This window comes from Grampus griseus, assembly GCF_964374135.1.
Source record: "Grampus griseus genome assembly, chromosome: 9".
Classification (NCBI taxonomy): Eukaryota; Metazoa; Chordata; class Mammalia; order Artiodactyla; family Delphinidae; genus Grampus; species Grampus griseus.
This window is the reverse complement of record NC_139003.1, coordinates 84754712-84775847: the sequence shown is the minus strand read 5'-3', so window position 1 is coordinate 84775847 and position 21136 is coordinate 84754712. Positions and strand designations below refer to the sequence as shown.

The 21136-nt window shown below is 36.9% G+C and overlaps 1 protein-coding gene across 2 annotated transcripts in view; it reads left to right on the top strand.

Annotated features, from left to right (window-relative positions):
* The window catches only part of PHTF2 (putative homeodomain transcription factor 2), a 112902-nt gene that overhangs the window by 44587 nt on the left and 47179 nt on the right, over nucleotides 1-21136 (top strand). For both annotated transcript variants that reach the window (XM_082661933.1, XM_082661932.1), the window contains exons 3-5: nucleotides 12456-12512; nucleotides 19405-19474; nucleotides 20044-20202. In XM_082661933.1, the coding sequence (XP_082518059.1) occupies nucleotides 12456-12512; nucleotides 19405-19474; nucleotides 20044-20202 (286 nt within the window). The remainder of the gene's footprint in view (nucleotides 1-12455; nucleotides 12513-19404; nucleotides 19475-20043; nucleotides 20203-21136) is intronic.

The window sequence follows — 21136 nt, the reverse complement described above, 5'->3', positions numbered from 1 at the left end:
ACGTAAACTGTGCCAACAGCAGACAGCCAAGACCTGGGAAGGAAAGACAAACCAGGACTATGTTGGGCCCCTCAGAATTTCTAGAAACTTCTCTGTTGTATTAATTTTATTCACCTCTATTAGTCATCCATCTCTGTTTCTCCTGTTCACCTCACATTGGAATGGAAAGAGAATTTGACTGGCTCAGTTTGAGTCAGCTGTCTAGCCTGGGATCACTGTGGAGGAGGGGGTGCGTATAGGATCAAATTACACAGGTATGGTCCTTTAAAGTCCTCCTCACAGTATAGCAGGACTTCATTCCTTTATTCTTAGTGATTTAATGATTTTTCTTAAGTATAAATGAGAGGTGTTAAATCAACTATATACTTGCTTTTTAATCTTTAGGTTACAGATTACAGCTGCTAATTAAAGATGGGGGCTTGACACTTGGGGCCTGTTGAGGACCCCTGATATTACACTGTATCACTAGCTCTAAGGGTTAATCTTTTTAATCTCTTGAGGACTAAAAGGGAATACCAAGAGAGCATTCAGGAGAGGTAGTCCATGGCTGCTTCCTTCTGCCATATGGCTAGCCCCTACTGGTTGCTACAGAGGCCAAAGAGCTGATGAGGGCCTTCTCTCCTTGGCTTCTTCCAGAACTTGGAGTTCTCCCAGTTCTACCACAGAGCTGTTTGCCAGGTTCCCTTCCTTCCATTCCCTCCCTTTCCTGTGTGAATCAGTTGAATTCATTCATCACCGCCTAATGCAACTTAAGTTACCCGTCTGCCGCAAGAGTCCTGTATGAAATGTTGTTGTTTTCTTGGGCACTTCAAATATTTTAGCATTTTGCCTCTTTAACTCATTTTTTCCCTTGATATTCTAGGACGTAGGTATCTATCTGCCCTTTTATAGTACTAGAATTTCTGACAGTTTTGTTATTAAAATTTCTGTTATATAACTCATAGGAAAAGCCTTATTTATTTTTATAATGAGACAAATTGACTTTGAGAAGTGGCAGTTGCTTTCGTAATGACTTGCCCCCTCTATCACAGTACTTTTCCATGAGAAAATGTATTCAAAACTACCTAGCCCAGTACCTAATATGTGATGCTACTCAGGTGATATTAGCTTCCATTTCCTCTTGATTTTTTTAATGATGTTTCAATCATAGTTTAAAAGTAATACATGTCTATAATACGAAAAGTGGAAAATGCAGGTGAGTATAATAAAGTCACACAATTACCCTACTGTTAACATTGTGAATTTTCCCCAACAAAATTAGGATTATATTGTATTTAGGTTTTTATTTACTGTTTTCATGTAAAGGTACTTTCCCATGTCACTAAATACCCTTTTAAAACATAATTTTAAAGAGTATAATATTGTTATATAAATATGCCATAATTTATTTATTAAACACTTCTCCTATTTACATATAGCGTTCATGTCATTGAACTAATAATCTCTTCTTTAATAGCTTTATAGATAGAGATTTTTGAGTAAACAGAGAGGAACATTTTCAGGCTTTTGAGACATCAGTCCTTATATATGTAACCAGTCTCCCATCTCCGCTGCCATACCATCCCATTCAAGCTCTTTATTCTAGACCTTCTTTGTCTTTCTTGGGCTCTGACACCCCACATGAGCATATCCTCCAAGTGGATGACCTCCTCGCCCTGCTGCTCTGGGTCACTCCCGCATGTGGTCACCCTACTTACCCTGCTTAGGCTGTGATTCCCCTAACCCCGCAAGGTGCCCCTCTACACTCCACTTTGGCTGATACCCTGCCCTTGTCACCCCTATGTGTCAGACTCTCTGACACCCTGCTTTGGGTCCCCCATGACTCTGCCCCCTCTAATGGCTGTAGTACTGAATTGTTCAGGAGAAGCAGGGAGAGAGAAAGGAAGCTGTACGGTTTGAAGACATACTGAAGGGCCTTGCCAAGTGCATAGCATCATGCTTGGCATATTGTAGGTATTTGGTGGCAGGGTGTGTGTGCGTGTGTGTTTGTGTATCTAATTCTTCCCCTCCTGATCCTGGACTGTTGAGCCTTGGTGGTGAAAGAGAAAATACAAACATAACTCGGCTGACTCCCAGCTGACTGCTTCTAATACCAACTCAGCTGCATTTGCTCTTCCTGGAATCCCTACTCTAAGTCACTCTAGTTGGTACTGTATTCTGTCTCCCCGAGTGGTTGTTTCTTACCTTCTTTATTGTCACCCATCTCCCAAACTCCCCAGCTTCCATATCTCAGCTAATGACTTTGCCTACTATTTAAATGAGATTAAGATTATTTGACATGAATATGTTTAACTACATAACGACTTCAAAATGTTTCAGTATTTTTAGCTCTCTTTACCTTCTTTCTTGAAACTCTTTCCTTGTTTGCTATTTATTATATATACTATATTGCTTTTATATACATAAATATATATAATGCTTTAATTATCATATATATTAATATAGTATATAGTCTCTTCCTGCCTAATTTTTCTAAGTCTTCTTACCTAACTTTGATACTTCTCCCCTCCAGTTGCATCTTTATCCTTCTTAACATTTTGTTCTTATTACGTTATTCTATTTCCCTAGATTATCAAATTGACCACATAATATCAAAACACCTAGTTTATGCTGCTGAGTTCCAAATTTTTTACCTTCCCAACTCTCTGAACTCAGACATAATTCCTAGCTGTCTTAGAGCTCCAACAGCTTTTCTCAAACCTGTTTTTTTATTCCATGTCATGGTTAATGATCCCCATGAAGCTCCAGGTACTTAAGCCAGAAATGGTCATCTTTATCTCTTTCCCATGTCCCCATACCCAGTAAGTTTCCTATTCTTGTACATTTTACCTCACAAATACTGCTCATTTTCAGACCAACTCTTGCTGATGTATAGTGCAATAGTCCTTATTTCATTCTGCTTTGAATTATAACTAACTGAATATTTTTTCTTTGGATTTACAATTTCTTAGAAGCAGATTCTACCATGATCATCTGTCTTTGTTGAATTAAAGAATACTCTTCTTTTTTTCTAAACTTGAATCAGTGTTTTACTATATCATTAACTGGCTTTCCTTAGGCAATAGGAACTTGGTCATGATTCATGATTTGATTATATGTATGTGGCCTGTAAAACACTCTTCTTAGGGTTAACTCAGGGAAGAGTGGTTTTAGATGATGATTAGCCTGACACAATCTGTGGGAAGAGATTAAATGCCCTTAACTGTTATTACTTTTAATGAATGGAATCTTCGCTAATTAACAAGATTTTAGTATCTGAGGATGTGTTTTCAAACTTTGATGTTTTGATCCAAATGCCAGAGGCCAGCTAGATATATAGTATTTTAAAATGGATTGAATTCCAGAAATCTGTTTTCTTCCTTTAAAAATTATATTCTCCACCCAAAAAGATCTTAATCTTTAAAAAGTTTTTTTTATTTGCCTTCTACTTAAGCAGCTTTGCTTTTCTGTAGTAATACTTTTGGTTATGATATGATTCTGCTAATAATTGATAGCAGAAGAAATAAATGACAGTTGAAGCAAAGAGATTGCAAAGAAACCTCTTTGCTTATAATTATTCATATTTTTTCCATGACTTACACTTCTTTCCCCAGTTAGGATACAGGTATCCCTGGCTTTTTGAAAATTTGTTTCACACCACTTTGCTTTTACAAAAAGCCTACATTGGTACCTGTTTTTGCTACCAGAAAAAAATCCAAAGAGGATTTTTGCTTTTATGAAAAAAGGTGAAAAGTGAAAATAGCCTTCAGCATTCGTTTTGCAGTGAGTGAGCTGTTCAAGCGGCAGCATGCACCCCAAGCAGCAAGAGTGGCACCGTCAAGCTCCTTCCCTAGGAACTACATGAAGCATCCCAGCTGCCATATCTTTGAACTGTATCTTTGATCATCTGTGATTTATCTTGATTTATTTTGTGCATCTGTTAGCAAGATGTGTCTTAAGGTAACTGATGCTTCACTTTACGCCATTTTGGCCTACGAACAGTTTCATAGGAATGCTCTACTTTCAGATAGTGGGAGAAACTGTATTTTAACTTCGAATACTTACCCATTTTAGGTCCTTCCCTTCCCCCGATAACTATAATTACAGGGCAATATTTTAATTATTGGATTAGAAGGCTTCTATGGTTTGGCTTCTCATATGTTTTTTAGAGTTCTAAGAAAAGACTGATTCAGAAGAGCTAAAGATTTGGTAAGATAATTTGGTAGTTGTTATACATTCAAAAGAGTTACTAGCTCTTGCCATGTCTTCAGACCATACTTTTTTTTTTAATAAATTTATTTATTTTTATTTTTGGCTGCATTGGGTCTTTTGTTGCTGCACGCAGGCTTTCTCTAGTTGCGGTGAGCAGGGGATACTCTTTGTTGTGGTGCACGGGCTTCTCATAGCGGCGGCTTCTCTTGTTGCAGAGCACGGGCTGTAGGCGCGCAGGCTTCAGTAGTTGTGGCATGCAGGCTCGGTAGTTGTGGCGCATGGGCTTAGTTGCTCCGTGGCATGTGGGATCTTCCCAGACCAGGGCTCGAACCCATGTCTCCTGCATTGGCAGGCAGATTCTTAACCACTGCGCCACCAGGGAAGCCCCAGACCATACATTTTTGTCTGACATCATCATCATTCATAGTTTATATTGTGTAATGAAATGATTCAACTTCCTTATTTGATCCTCATCATTAAAGTTACCTGAGTGTCTATTATAGGAATGTTTGTGTGTGTGTGTGTGTGTGTGTGTGCGCGTGTGTAATGGAGAATCAGAAACATTGGACAATATGTTGATTAAAATAGGACATTGTGGGGCTTCCCTGGTGGTGCAGTGGTTGAGAGCCCGCCTGCCGATGCAGGGGATGCGGGTTCATGCCCGATCCGGGAAGATGCTGCATGCTGCGGAGCGGCTGGGCCCTTGAGCCATGGCCGCTGAGCCTGTGTGTCCGGAGCCTGTGCTCCGCAACGGGAGAGGCCACAATAGTGAGAGGCCCGCGTACCGCAAAAAAAAAAAAAAAATAGGACATTATGTAAAAGCGAGAGAATAGGATAGGAGAGCTATTCAAGATACGTAGTAGGTTAGAAACAAGACTTTACATAGGAGCAGTTATAAGGACTCAGATATTCCTAGGCATTCAACAGCCAAATTTGTTTGAGAGGCAGTAGTTATGAGCAAAAAACAGTGAAAACCTGTTTGACATTCAAAGCGTTGAGAGCTTTACTTTGAAATTAAAAGTTTAAAAAAGTCAACCTCAATGTACATCGACAGATGAATGGATAAAGAAGATGTGGTGTATATTTACACAATGGGATATTACTCAGCCATAAAAAAAGAATGAAATAATGCCATTTGCAGCAACATGGGTGGACCTAGAGATTATCATATTAAATGAAGTCAGACAAAGACAAATATCATACGATATCACTTATATGTAGAATCTAAAACGATACAAATGAACTTATTTATAAAACAGAAATAGACTCACTGACATAGAAAATAAATGGTTACCAAAGGGGAAGGGGGGGGTGGGATAAATTAGGAGGTTGGGATTAACATATACACACTCTATATAAAGTAGACACACAGCAGGGACCTACTGTATAGCACAGGGAACTATATTCAATATCTTGTAATAACATAATGGAAAAGAATCTTAAAAAGAATATATGTGTGTGTGTATGTATGTGTGTATATATGTGTGTGTATAATATATATGTGTGTGTGTATGTATGTGTGTATATGTGTGTATAATATGTGTGTGTATAATATATATGCGTGTATAAATAACTGAATCACTTTTCTGTATACCTGAATCTAACACATCATTGTAAGTTAACCATACTTCAATTAAAAAATGGTTATAAAAATAAATTTTAAAAAGTTTTAAAAAGTCAAAAGAATTAGTTTCTACTACTTCTGGGAAGAGATTTTTCTGAAAACTAATCAGTAATCCTAATGATTTTAAATAGCCCTAATTATTTCTTCAGAATGTTTTAGTAATATGAACAGAAGTACTGTATAATTTCAGCATGTCCACCATGACAACGTAATTTTTTTGATTATAGATATGTTTCATTGGTGATCCGTATTCTCAGATCTGCTATTTTGTTCAGTAACTTTAATTTTGTTAGTTTGCTCAACCCCTCAGTCTCTGTTTCTTATCATACTTGTAGATAGATCATTGTGAGAGTGAAAAACCATATAGTTTAGTTGTCTGGGCAAATGAGATTTTGGGTGTTGACAGCTCTGGTTTCATTAATAAACTGTAAGTAATTCTAAAAACCTATTATATTGGTTATAATTAAGAAAAGGACACTTATCCTTACACCGCTATTTTTGCTTTCTTCTTGGTACCTTCTGCCCAGATATTTCTAGCTACACTTTTTTTTTTTTTTTTGCGGTACGCGGGCCTCTCACCGCTGTGGCCTCTCTCGTTGCGGAGCACAGGCTCCGGATGCGCAGGCTCAGTGGCCATGGCTCACGGGCCGAGCCGCTCTGCGGCATGTGGGATGTTCCCGGACCAGGGCACGAACCCGTGTTCCCTGCATCGGCAGGCGGACTCTCAACCACTGCGCCACCAGGGAAGCCCAGCCCTCTAACTACACTTTTGGTTCTACTTTAGTAGCACTGAATCTTTTCTCTCCCCATACTGGTACATAAAGAAATAATCTATAGCCATCCAACTCATCATTAGTGAGTATAAATGTTGTCATAAATTAATTTAAATATAGTTAACTTCATCAATTTAGAAATGAGGTAATTGAGGCCTGGAGCTGTTGAGATTTGCCAAGAAAGGAAAGAACTAACATTTACAGAGCACTGACTATATACCAGACACTATCATTTCATATTTCAGTTCTGTGAAGTATGTTCTGTTATCCCCATTTTACAGAATCTCAGAGGTCAAGAAACTTGCCCAAGACCATAAGACTATTCAGTTCTCTTGCACAGTCTAGGGTCTTTTCCACTTCTGTCAGCAAACATTAAGAGCTGTTCAACTAAGCCAATGGAGAAAACAAAGGATTAAGAAACCAACACACTAAATATAACAAAACGTATTTTCTGATTGACAACTTTTATTTTTATAAAAAGACTCAAAGATAAAAATTAATTATCCTGGGTTGTACTGGTATTAAATCACTATTAAAATGTGGGACCATCACAGGTATAAAAGCAACATTACCTTTGCTTATGTTTGTGAGAATTAATAGCCTGCTTTTCAGAGTTTCTGAAATGAGATTCCAAAAAATGAAACTGAGCATGGAAATAGTAGGACAAATTAGGGCTTTAACATATAGTATTATGCATGTCTATTCATTAGTTAAAGAACTAAGTGTTTAAAATATGCATGCACATCTGGGCCTCAGTTTGCCCTACTTATATTTATTCGTGAACTCTAAATCTCTTATTTAAGCACTTAATCTAATTAACTATTGGTAACTACCTTTTTGAAGCTACACCTTCTCTTTAGCCTCTTGACATCTGAACCACAGCTCTTCTGAATGTGATGACCTAAGTAGTAATCAGATCACCCAAGAGTAGCTTTTTAAATTGTTTTTCAGAGATACTTCTTTTCTAGGACCATAAGTGATACATGTTTCTCACTTCACCATCTAATTACCTGGGTTTTAATATTTGTATTCTTGATACCTTCATTTTCGTTACAATTTTTTTTTTCCTTAGAAGTCAGAGCTGACTCCGGCAGACACGTAGACAAAGACAATCTTTTTCTCTACCTACCAGTTCTCTCCTCTCATCCCTGTCTCTCTCTCCATCCCTGACTGCCCCTCCCTCATTCCCCTCTCTTTGTCCCACCCCTCTTTTTCCCCTTCCCCATTTTGTTTGTCTCAGTATATAGAAAGGTACAAAATGAGAATGATGATAGGTGGAAGTAGATAATTCCTTGTAAAGTTAATATTCATTGACAGAAACATATTAATTTCTTAGATAACTAATTCAAATTACTTTGCAGTTCATCAGACCTGGATTAGAATCCTGCTTTATAAAAATAGTATTTATCCATTGTAGGGAGAAAAAGTGATATAGGATCAGTGAATATAAAGCAGAAAGTAAAAGAGCTGTCCTCACTATTAATGGCTTTCATGTATCCTTCTAAAATGTCTGCTATCTATATTTACATACATACTTACTGTAGCATATTAGCTACATCCACTTGCCTTTTATAAGTAGGTCTTCAGTAGGTCGGAAGGCATCTGTTTAATTCAATTTTTATCCACTTGATATTACTAATTTATAGTATCTCAATTTCTTTTCTAATTTTTTTCTTAAAAAAATTTTTTTTTTTACCACTTTCAGGACACTGGTCCCTCAGATATTTTCTGTTTGTATTTTTTTAAACCAATTTTAACATTTGCATCTTTTGGCTTCGATCTTAGAAGTGGAAGTAATTGAAGTGTTATGTTCAGAGTACTTAGAGCCTGTGAAAAGAAAATTTAGAGTTATCCTTGCTGTCATTATGGGGAGTAGTGTAAGTGATCCATATAGAATTGCCAGACCTGTTGTTGAAGATACAGCATGAATCTGTAGAGGGCAGTGTTTGGTCTTCTGGGACCAGGTGAGAAAAGCTGACTGTAGATCAACTCTGGTTGGGTAACAGTACGCCTGAGGCTTAAGGTGTTCAGGGCATCTGTGGGAGTAATAACCAGAGCATTGATAAACTTTGCTTACTATAACCAGGCACCAGAAAATGAACTTTACTTTCTTAACATGTATAAAACAGTTCGCTGCACATCAAATGTAAATCAGGATTTCAGAGTCCTCTCTGGTATGCGGGCCTCTCACTGTTGTGGCCTCTCCCGTTGCGGAGCGCAGGCTCAGTGGCCATGGCTCATGGGCCCAGCCGCTCCGCAGCATGTGGGATCTTCCCGGACCGGGGCGCAAACCCGTGTCCCCTGCATTGGCAGGCAGACTCTCAACCACTGCGCCACCAGGGAAGCCCCAGAGTCCTCTCTTATAATACAATAGAAACAATGTTTTTCCCTCCTTGAAACACATTGTCACGTGAAGAATATGGTTGAAAATTCATATAACTTCTCATACATTAATTACCTAGGTATTTCTATCTACCAACAAAACATTGTTTGCATATATATCCTTTTGTTCCCATAGAATGTTAGGCACTTTTCTAAACACCCAAACAGTGGAGGCATTTTGTGGGTCAGGAAAGAGCAGTTAGGAGGTAGCTAAAATTTGAAAGTGGCCAAAATATTACATAATATTTTTTCCCAATTAAAGAACATATTATCTGATTAAAATTCCTGTTCTGTTAGACAAATGTTACTACTGAGCTTCCTTTAATCTTTTGTATGACATTAAAAAAATAATGTAGTTATTTTCTTGTGATTTTTCACAGAAAACTATATTTGAACTTGGCCTTGTTATTTAATTTTTTTGTAGAAGAAATACAAAAAAGAAACAGCTGTCAAGTTTAGGTGATTTAGTCAAGTCTGCCAAGTATGTGTATGTCTGAAGTAGTATAGAACCTTTGGAAAACTTGTCAAGTTGTTTGTTTTTTAATTTTTTTTTTTTAACACAGCCTGCAAATTATTCTTGATCCATGACCTTAAGTCTTGGGAAGATGGTTCTTCTCTTCAGTTTGTTTCACTTCTTTTCTTGCTCAGTTATGATTGACCATAAGATTATGTTTCTTTCAAGGGAAAAGCTTGACCCCAGCCGCAGATGTTCTAATCTTCTATCTTGCCAGATTTCAGAGTGGAAGAAAGTGAGGCTTTAGGTCAGAAAAGAGCCTTCCCTTCTGAATTCCTTCCCTGTCCCTTCTAGTATCCTGCCACCACTCTGATTTCATGATGCTGCTGAAGTACTACACACATATCCCAAGAAGCAATTTTCAGAGACAATTCAGTCTGAATTCATATGTGAGGGTAGTTTGTTAATGGCATATGCATCACTAAGCAGAACCCTGAACATCTCCTGAAGCACCTGTGTTTAGCTTTAAAGGCACCCTCACAGTTTTCTTCAGTAAAGAAGTCAATTTGCGTATGTAACTAAAGGGTCCATTCTGGTAGTATTTTAAAAACAAAAAAAGTCTGCTGCAAAGGAGAACTGATGTTTCCACTTTTTGAGACATTTAATTGCTTGTAATTGAAAATGACACTTACCTGGTTAAAAAAAAAATTAAGATCCCACAAGGTATTCTATTATAGTAAAAGTTGTCCTTCCTCTCACGCATCAAATCTTTGAAGAAAAGTTGATTAGCCAGTAAAACAAGCCATCATTTTCCTTTTTATATCCTTTTTATATCCTTTTTATAGGAATATTCCCCATCACCATTCTGCTGTTTGCAAGAACCTCAGCCTTCAAAAAACTTTTCTACTTCTAGTCACTGCTTCACTGCAAGGTTTATTAGACTTTCTATACCTTTTTAAAAACCTGGAACTCTTCAGTACCATGCTGTGGTTGTACTGGCATGCTTTCCTGACTTGGTCTGTTGCACATGCATTATTTTATTTTCCCTGACTTTAGGACTGTGGGATATATATTTCCATGTCCATATTCTTGAGTCATCTTGAAATAAAAACACAGTTCTTGGACTTTCCTGGCGGGCCAGTGGTTAAGACTCCACGCTTCCATAGCAGGGAGCACAGGTTCGATCCCTGGTTGGGGAACTAGGATCCTACATGCTGTACAGTGTGACCAATAAATAAATAAATTAATTAAAAAAAAAAAACCCACAGTTCTTTTAAAAGAGAACCTAGTGCAATTGTTTTGTATGTGAAAACAAAATACTGCCAAAATAATTATTAAACACATTGGTACCTATTCTTTATTAGTTTTGATTATTGTTTCACTGAAGAGTATGCAGTGCATTGAAATAGTTACACATTGAAAAAATAACATTTAATTGAATCAAGCCCAGTCATTCTGAATTATCAAGTTAGAGGAGAATTATTCCTCTGGAATCTGTGTTCCCATACTTCTTTTCTGATTTTAAGGAATATGATTGAGGGGCAGTTAGTCACCGCAGGTCAGCTCTGCCATTAGGTCTAACCATTTGGTTATTGCTTACCTAGGACTTATTAATCGTGCTTTATAGAGACTGATGGCAGCTTTGGTTAAGTATAAGTCAGTTGTTCAGTCTATGTGGCTTGGTCTAGGTGTTATAAGATTTTAATTTGCAGGGTATTATTATATCATAAAGTGATTTTTAAAATAAGAAAGGAGTCACAGGAATGTGATGAAAAAGAACAGTATTTAAAGGAGCAGAGAAATTAGAATGAATAAGGTAATATGTAGGAGAGATAATAGAAATGACGGGCTGTTATGGAACATCTCCAGATCCACACTGGGTGTCTGGGTGTTGCTCTGTCTTTGCTAGAAAATGTACAAACACATGTACATCCTTAAAAAGTCTTTATAACAAGTCACACCTTTGAAAAATGATTTAATCATTTTTTAGCTCCTTTATATCTATATTTAAACCCTTCTCATATTCTCAATTTCTCATTTCTTGAAACGAGATTTAAAAAATAACATGTAGCTAAGAGGACTTCTGGGTAGAAAGGTTTTGTGAGTCAGAAAATATTTTCCTGAACTTACTCATATCTTTGCCTGTTTCTTGTCTCTGTCTCCAGTCTCTAAATTGTAATTATCTGAAGTAATTTTAATGTATCAGGATTCTATTTTCAACTAATGCTAATAATGAAGACTCTCAGTTTAAACTATAGGCTGTTGACCCACGTTAGTATCCTATTGGATATAGGAAATTAAGTGGAAACTGGAGACAATAGGAGGTAACAGAGAAGAACTTGGTTAGGAACAGTAAGAATGGTTTGTTCATCCTGCCCAGGTGAAGGTATATTTCAGAGACCTTCCCAGCATCTAAGAGCAATAGGCACAGAAGGTACAAGGAATTCTACTTCTTGATGCTTTTCCCTGTGTCTTCAATTGCTTTTCTGACTATATTTTTCAATTTAAACGTTCATCTAATTGGTAATTGTGGTCTACCTGCTTATGAATTTTTACTTCTGTAGAATATTAATATTTTTTTCTTTAAAAATAACTCCATAAAGAATTAATCACTTGGGAATTTTTTCTTGAATGTACCAGGGCTGTAGCAATTATGTTTATTCAAAATAAAAATTCCCTAGGGTCACTGCCCTAGGCTTTTAAACTTTAGTAGTGTATCAGAATAATCTAGAGGGTTTTTTACAAACATTGTTGAGTGTCACATCCCTATTTCTGATTGAGTAATTCTGGGCTGAAACCAGAGAGTTGCCATTTCTATCAAGTTTCAAGAAGATGCTAAAACTGCTGGTCCTGCAAGCATACTTTGAGAACCACTGCCATACAGTATTGATCACAGAAGTCTGCGACAGAGCTGGATCTAATCTGCGCTGAATAAACATGAAGTTGCTTGTAATTCAACAGAGTTATACCTGTTGGATGGGTTCCAACAATGATCATTTAATGTAGTATTATTTTTAATTTATTTTCATAGATTGGAGCATATGATCAACAAATATGGGAAAAATCTGTTGAACAAAGAGAAATCAAGGTAACAAGTTTATTTCATTTTGTATATTCTATAAATTGATTATTAACCACAGTTTATTTAATATCTTTCTGTCGACCTTTAAAGGTACAAATTAATATTACTTATGCTATCCAAACTTTTAAATAAAGAGGTAAACTCTTTTATGAGGGCATATTCATGTGTCTTTACCTCTGATGATTTTTCTCTTTTTGCTCTTTAGCATCTTTCTGTTCTTTTAAAATTTAATTTCTAATGATTATTTTTTGTCAGCTCTTTTCCCCTTTCACTTGTCACCTTATACTTCTAGTTTGCTTTTCCTCCCTTTTGATGCTGTCATTGCTCTGTACAGTTTATTAAACTGGTAAGTGTTTCAGGATTTTTCCCGCCTGAGTGATCCTGTGCAAACGCTGCTCTGTTTAATTGAGATCTGCTTTTTGGTGCTACTAACAGAATGACTTGGACGCAAATAGAGTCGCTGAAAAGTTGGTCATTTTTTGAAAGAATTTAGGAAAGTAAAGCATTAATTGAAATGTTTTCGTAGTTCATAGTTTCTTCTTGGACATGTAATCATTTAACGCTGATAAGACATTCTCATAGGCTACCTTGCTAACATGGAAACTATTTTTTAACTAAATTTGTTCTGTTTCTCAGCAGTCACACCTTTTCAGTAATAAGATTTATATTTTTCATTTGCATAGATGATACTAATCAGTGTGTTCCTGCACGAGCTAAACTTAATATTGGCCCAGAGAATGTTACTTTAGTTGCTTGACAGTTTATATTTTGTGCAGAAAGGTTTATATTAGATTGAAAACCAGTGTCTATAGTTACTTAAAAATTTCAGTGTTTAGACAACTTAATCATCTATAATGAAGAGGAAGATTCTTTGCCATTTGTTAATTTTAATCTTTGAACTATTTACATGAAGAATTAATACAGTTAACAAAGTTGCAGTGAGCACCACCTACTATGTCTTAAGTATAGGATTAAATCATGGGGACAGAAAGATAAAATAGATTATAATGTTTTAGATGAGATACATAATTACAAGTGAGATCAGTTCAATTAAGAGAGGGATGTGGGACTTCCCTGGTGGCGCAGTGGTTGAGAGTCTGCCTGCCGATGCAGGGGACACGGGTTCGTGCCCCAGTCTGGGAGAATCCCACATGCCGCGGAGCGGCTGGACCCGTGAGCCATGGCCGCGGAGCCTGCGCTTCCGGAGCCTGTGCTCCAAAGCGGGAGAGGCCACAGCGGTGAGAGGCCCGCATACCGCAAAAAAAAAAAAAAAAAAAAAAAGAGAGAGAGAGGGATGTGTAGTTCTCTCTTGGGATGCAAAGTGGGGAAGCAGCCTTGGGGAGGTTAGGAAAGATTTCACAGAGGAAGTGACTCATGAGCTGAGTTTGACAGACATTAGAATGAGGAAAACATTCCAGACAGAATGAAGACCATATGAAAATATACATGAAGACCATATGAAAATATACATGCCTGACTCAGAATCCTCAAGGAACTTGATGGCTAATAGGTTGGGTGGAGGAGGGCGATTAGAGTGATTAGGAGTAAAACACGAAAGGATATGGAAGTCAGATCTTGAAGGGACTTAACTGCTTTACTCTAGAGTCTAGACATAATCTGGAAAACAATGGGAGAGACATTGAAGGATTTTAAGCAGAAAAAGTTACCTGATTAAATTTCTATTTCAACAACTTCACTAAGGCAGCACTAAGTACGGTGGGAAATATTAGAAGAGGAGCAGATACAGAGTTCTGTTTCAGAATTATCCAGGTGATACTTGGGAGAGAGACTGGGGAGTCCTCAATATGTAGAGAGTGTGTGTGTGTGTGTGTGTGTGTGTGTGTGTGTGTGTGTGTGTGTGTGTGTGTAAGTAAAACATTCTGTCTGGCATGTTTTCCTCATTCTCTCTAATGTCTGTCAAGCTCAGCTCATGAGTCACTTCCTCTGTGAAATCTTTCCTAACCTCCCCAGGGCTGCTTCCCCACTTTGCATCCCAACAGAGAACTATACATCCCTCTCTTAATTGAATTTATCTCATTTGTAATTATGTATTTCATCTACCCATATATATATGGGTATTTTATGTATTATACACATTATACAGATACAGCTATAGGAGTGAGTGGATTTACATTGAATGATGAGAGAAAAAGGCTGAGAACAGAACACTGGGAAACAACATTTAATGGATAGGTTAAAAAAAAGAGATGTAAGTGGAGGAGGAAAGAGAAGTGAGAGACCCATGAGACAACGGTCTGAGACTACCATGAAGAGCTGGAAAAGTTAAATAAAGGGCAGCAGAGAGGTCTAGTAAGATGCCTTGAAATCTTTTATTTTCTTTGACAGTCTTTAACTTGTTGGACAGGGAGTGTTAAGTACCTTGAGAGATTGTGTTACCAGTTGGCACATTTGGATGTTTTTTGAAATTTAACCCCCTCCCCAAAATATATATATATATATATATATATATTTATATATACTTTGTAATAGTACTTTGTAATAGTAGTTGAAGAACTAAAAACAGTATTAAAACTTACTTTTGGGCTTCCCTGGTGGTGCAGTGGTTGAGAGTCCGCCTGCCGATGCAGGGGACACGGGTTCGTGCCCCGGTCCAGGAGGATCCCAGATGCCGCGGAGCGGCTGGGCCCGTGAGCCATGGCCGCTGAGCCTGCACGTCCGGAGCCTGTGCTCCGCAATGGGAGAGGCCACAACAGTGAGAGGCCTGCGTACCACAAAAAAAACCAACAACTTACTTTTGTTATTTTTAATTGAAAAGGTTAATTTGTTGACAAGCATAACATTTTTGTTAAACATTCTAGTGGAAGCAAATTATTTATAGTGTAAAATAATTTTGTATTTATTCTAAGGAAGGTAGAGAAGTGCGTAACTGTGGTGTATTAATGTTAATATTTGATTTAAAAGAACAAAAACACTGTACCTGTTGCATAGAGAACACTAACAAACGTATTGAGTTTGTCCTTTTAGGTAATCGATTCTTTTATTATCTGTCAAAGCAGTGAGCAACAACTAAAGAAATCAAAGAAAGCCATGAAAATATATTTCTTGGAAATTTATTTTTACATTAAAGACCCTAGTTGATATTGCTAAAGTAAAGTCTTTTCTGAGTTGCAAGTGATGTTTTCTTAAACGTTTTAGAAATTATAACTGAAAACTGTAGTTTTCTGATCACCTTGACCCAAATTTAAAAGTAGATGTGGACTTTCCCTGTGTTTTAGTACGTACTAGAGTTGTAAAGCTTCAACAAAACAAACTATGTTATTTAAAGTCATGGTAAAGGAAAAAAGGGTTGGGAGAAACTAAACAGGATTTCCGGAAAGTGAAACTGATGGTTATGTCCTTTGATTGAGTCTACGTATTATAATAGTTCCATGCATGTGAAGTCTGGACCGTTGACCAGAAGTATTTTCTAAACTTAAACAGAACTTGTAAGCTTTTTGGCTCAACATTATCTGTGTGCTTAGATATTTTTAAAAATTCAAAACTTCATACTATTTGTGTCATTGCCCTTTAGGAATGTACTATAGGAGTGTAAGTGTATATTCAATAAAGAATATATTACTTGGATTCTTGGAGATTAGTTGTATTCATAGTACTTGATAATTTTTATTTATTTATTTATTTTTTTTGCGGTACGCGGGCCTCTCACTGTTGGCCTCTCCCGTTGTGGAGCACAGGCTCCGGACGCGCAGGCTCAGTGGCCATGGCTCACGGGCCGAGCCGCTCCGCGGCATGTGGGATCTTCCCAGACTGGGGCACGAACCCATGTCCCCTGCATCGGCAGGCGGACTCTCAAACACTGCACCACCAGGGAAGCCCAGTACTTGATAATTTCTACTTTCTAGTTAAACCAGTAGTTTAAAAAATCTTTTTCTGAAACTAAGTTAGTTTTCCTTTTTTGTTTGTTCACTCACTTAAATTTCTTGAAGGTTCATAATTATATTTAGTACTAAAAGCTATGCTGTTTTGTGTGAACGTAGTTTAAACCAATTTAAAAATTGTCCAACTTAAAATATCTACTTAATTAAAATCACCTTTTATGAAGGCTGACACCTTGGTCCTAATATATTTTATTTTTGTGAATAAACTCACTAATGTTAGAAGATTTGTCAGTGACCTTTTTCTTTATCTTTCTTTAAACCTTTTACATATTCTGATAGGCTACCTTGAGGGGGAAGTTTTGTCGAAGTTGGCAGTTATGCTATGACTACGATGTGGCTCAAAATAAATGTTTTAATAAAACATAAAATAGGAAATGAACCACATATTAAAAAGGTCAAGTAGAATGAGCATGTTGAAAAACAACATAATTGCATAAATCAAAACAATTTACTGTTCCTTTTATAAGGGCTTTAAGTTTTTAAAACAATCTTGATGAAAATTCTAGGTATACAGCAGTAAATTAAGCTTCAGATTTGTTATAAACATTGGCAGTAAGGTTATTTTCAAAGTGCTAGAAAAATAATACATAAAAGACAGAAGTAAATTAAAATATGTTACTGTTTTCAAATTTGTTGGCATTAATAAAAGTAAAATATCATAATAAACTTGATGCCAAATTTGAATAGTGCTTGATTAATGAATTTTTGTTTAAATATATTATTAGTACTGCCTTTCCAATTTGCAAAATATTGGGAATCATTTATAGTCTATCAGCCACTCTGTCATGACATTAAAATGGGAAGTGAAGTACAGATAGAGTTGTTTCTTATTATTTGCAGTAGTTATGTTCTTGCAAGTCGCCATGAACACTGAATTAGTGAATATTGACTATTGCTCTTAGGAGAAATACAGAGTTAAGTTCCTGCGAGTCCGTAGTCACAACACTTTGGTCAACTGATCAATACATAACCTTGTTTTATGAGAACTTATTTAATATATGTTGTTGATCCATTAACATTGAACTCATGGCCAACAGCTCATGCCTGAATAAAGCTTACCTAACACATTTTCTCAGTGAGGCACGTCACAGCCTTCTTGTACGTAGGAACACTGGACCGCATGTCAACACTATCTAGGGGACCATTTTAAACCACAAAATTACCGACAAAATACAAAAAATGCAAAAGATTTGACATTAAATAGACTGTGAAAAGGAACTGAAACGGGAGAGCTGAAACAAGAAGGCAGAGTGTTGCCTTGTTTGACCTCAGCTGGAAATGTGAACATTGAGTGACTCAAATTTTTTGCCACTCTTACTCTATGCATATCTGCAAATGACTGCAAAATCACAGCAAGTATTGATTTTAGGGACCAATAAATTTTAGTGAATAGGTGAATTTACAAATATGGAATCTATGAATATGAGGATTGACTGTATATAAGATCATCATGGCTATGTCTTCAACCCTCACCCTTCTTTCTCTTTTGTTTTTGTATCTGGGTAGTTTGCAACTTCACATGGACAGACTATTTGAAGGAGTTCAGAGGTTAATTGCATCTTGATTTCAGGGTACATTTTTGGTTTAAACATCTCAGTTAATTATCAGTTAATTCTGAGCTCAAATGCTGTCTTATTCTTTGTTTTAGATAAAAGCAGTACTTGATCAAATTTTTAATTTAAGGGGTCATTGTTACTTGGATTAGGACTAAACAACCAGGTTACTTGGTTGATTGAATGAACAATAAGCAAATCATTGAAACACTGTGTCATCGCTCAGCACTTGCATTCCGAGGAGTTTAGCCTAAGCTCCTCCAATTCTTAACATCCTGGTCTTAAGTTATAAAGTGTAATTTAGGGCTTCCCTGGTGGCGCAGTGGTTGAGAGTCCGCCTGCCGATGCAGGGGACACGGGTTCGTGCCCCGGTCCGGGAAGATCCCACATGCCGCAGAGCGGCTGGGCCCGTGAGCCATGGCCACTGAGCCTGTGCGTCCGGATCCTGTGCTCCGCGACGGGAGAGGCCACAACAGTGACAGGCCCGCGTATCGCAAAATAAATAAATAAATAAAATGTAATTTATTTTTTGATAGTTTTTTCATTGATTTTGATCTCTACCCCTACTCTAACTCTGTACACTGATGGCAGAAACTTAATCTTAGTGTTCAATAATTCCAAGTTGAAACTAATTCAATTCATGATTTCTGCCTTCTCCCTCCTCCTCCTATTGGGCATGGCATCTAAGTTATGAGGTGATAAGGTTGCATTGTGGTCTGGTTAGTGGTTGGCATGTGAAAATAGTGGCAACCATGAGATGTGCATCATCCTCTCTGGGTCTCACCCCTACATGCTGGCATCTGCTAAGAAGTCTGCATCCCTGTCTGTTCTCAGCGCTGTGATCCACTGCTTTCTGCAGGAATGCCCCCAGCCTCACACCTTAAGGGCCCTTGAGGGCCACTGCTCTCCTAGCCAGCTTCAACACTTTCCTGTGCAAAACTGGGGCACCACAGTCTCCTGGACCGTCTCAGGCTGTAATCCAAATTGATTGGTAGCAGTAGTCTTTGTTTTAGAATTATGCTTTTAGTAATAAATAGGCCTGACATGTTGCATATGTGCCTAAATTTATCCTTTGGGAAGGTAATAAAATTTATTGTAATACTACAGTTGTGTTCCCTTTGTAACAAATATATAAAGTGTTAGTTTTTGTCCATTATATTACTTAAAGTTTTCCTTTTTAATTGAAATTTTTAAGCGTTGATTCTGGGTTTTAAAAATATATGTATATATAATGAATTTCAATACTACATTTTTATTGAGTTATAATTGACATATTAGTTTCAGGTGTAAACCATAATTCTTCGATATTTTATACATTGAGAAATGATCCCCACAGTAAGTCTAGTTTAAATAATTGTCCCCATACATAGTTACAATTTTTGTTTCCTTGTGATGAGGACTTTAAAGATCTGCTCTCTTATCAGTACTACTTTTAATATATTACAGGGATTAAGGAATAAACCAAAGAAAACAGCACATGTGAAACCAGATCTCATAGATGTCGATCTTGTAAGAGGTGAGTCTTGAATAAACAAATGTTTAATGAAGTTAGAAATTGACCTTGAAGAAACAGAATTCAAAATGGGTTAGATATATATATTTGTAGAAATAGAAGCAATGTGAGTCTAAATGAAGTCAGAAGTAGTATAAAAAAAAGAGAGGATGGAAGCATTTAAATACCACTGGCTAGTCTTTTCTCCCACTAAGAATCATTCCAAGAACTAATAAGTGTAAAAGAAAAGCAGCTCATATTTGCCTAGCAAACTATAAGGCTTGTTATAAAAATTAAAGTGGTAATTTTAATTCCTAACTGGAACTGACATTTGAACATTGTCTTGTATTTATAAAATATGTGGGAGAAATTGTGCTGTTATTCAGTTAAAAATGTTTTTTTTTCAAAGTACCTGAGTTAATATGATAACATGAATAATGTTTTTAAAAGTGTCTCCTATCCAAAATTGGGCATTTCCCACTCATAGTACAAAATAAAATTTCATGTTTTATTGTTCTTCAAATGTTGAAATTGTTTCTTTAAGGAAATTAAAGAGTAATAAATGTTCTCTGTCATTTTGTTACTTTTCTCAGGGTCTGCATTTGCTAAGGCAAAACCTGAAAGTCCATGGACTTCTCTGACTAGAAAGGGAATTGTTCGCGTTGTATTTTTTCCCTTTTTCTTCCGGTGGTGGTTACAAGTAACATCAAAAGTCATCTTTTTCTGGCTTCTGGTCCTTTATCTTCTTCAAGGTATAATTGATAGAAATGCATTTTGCTTTTAACTTTCAGCATATTTTGTTCTTAGGATTACTAAGGTTTTTTAATTTCTAACATATGCTAACTACTACTGAGTATGAAAATAAACATTTATTGTGATATTTCATTTAATAAGACACAACTAGTTTGGTATTTAAAATTTTGGAGAAAACAAAGCAGTTATTTTCCAAAATAACTTTATGAAAATTTGAATCTGTGGATGGCTAAAGAAAAATACAAATTGAGAGGATTTTTTAAAATTACAGTCTCTTCCAAATGCAGCCCAACATATACATACACACCAGTCATTTTTTTTTAAACATCTTTATTGGAGTATAATTGCTTTACAATGGTGTGTTAGTTTCTGCTGTATAACAAAGTGAATCAGCTATACATATACATATATCCCCATATCTCCTCCCTCTTGCGTCTCCTTCCCTCCCACCCTCCCTATCCCACCTCTCTAGGTGGTCACAGAACACCGAGCTGATCTCCCTGTGCTATGTGGCTGCCTCCCACCAGCTATCGGTTTTACATTTGGTAGTGTATATATGTCCATGCCACTCTCTCACTTCATCTCAGCTTCCCCTTCCCCCTCCCCGTGTCCTCAAGTCCATTCTCTAGTAGGTCTGTGTCTTTATTCCCGTCCTGCCCCTAGGTTCTTCATGACCTTTTTTTTGTTTTTGGATTCCATATATATGTGTTAGCATACAGTATTTGTTTTTCTCTTTTGGGCTTACTTCACTCTGTATGACAGACTCTAGGTCCATCCATCTCACTACAAATAACACAATTTCGTTTCTTTTTATGGCTGAGTAATATTCCATTGTATGTATGTGCCACATCTTCTTTATCCATTCATCTGTTGAGGGACACTTAGGTTGCTTCCATGTCCTGGCAATTGTAAATAAAGCTGCAGTGAACATTG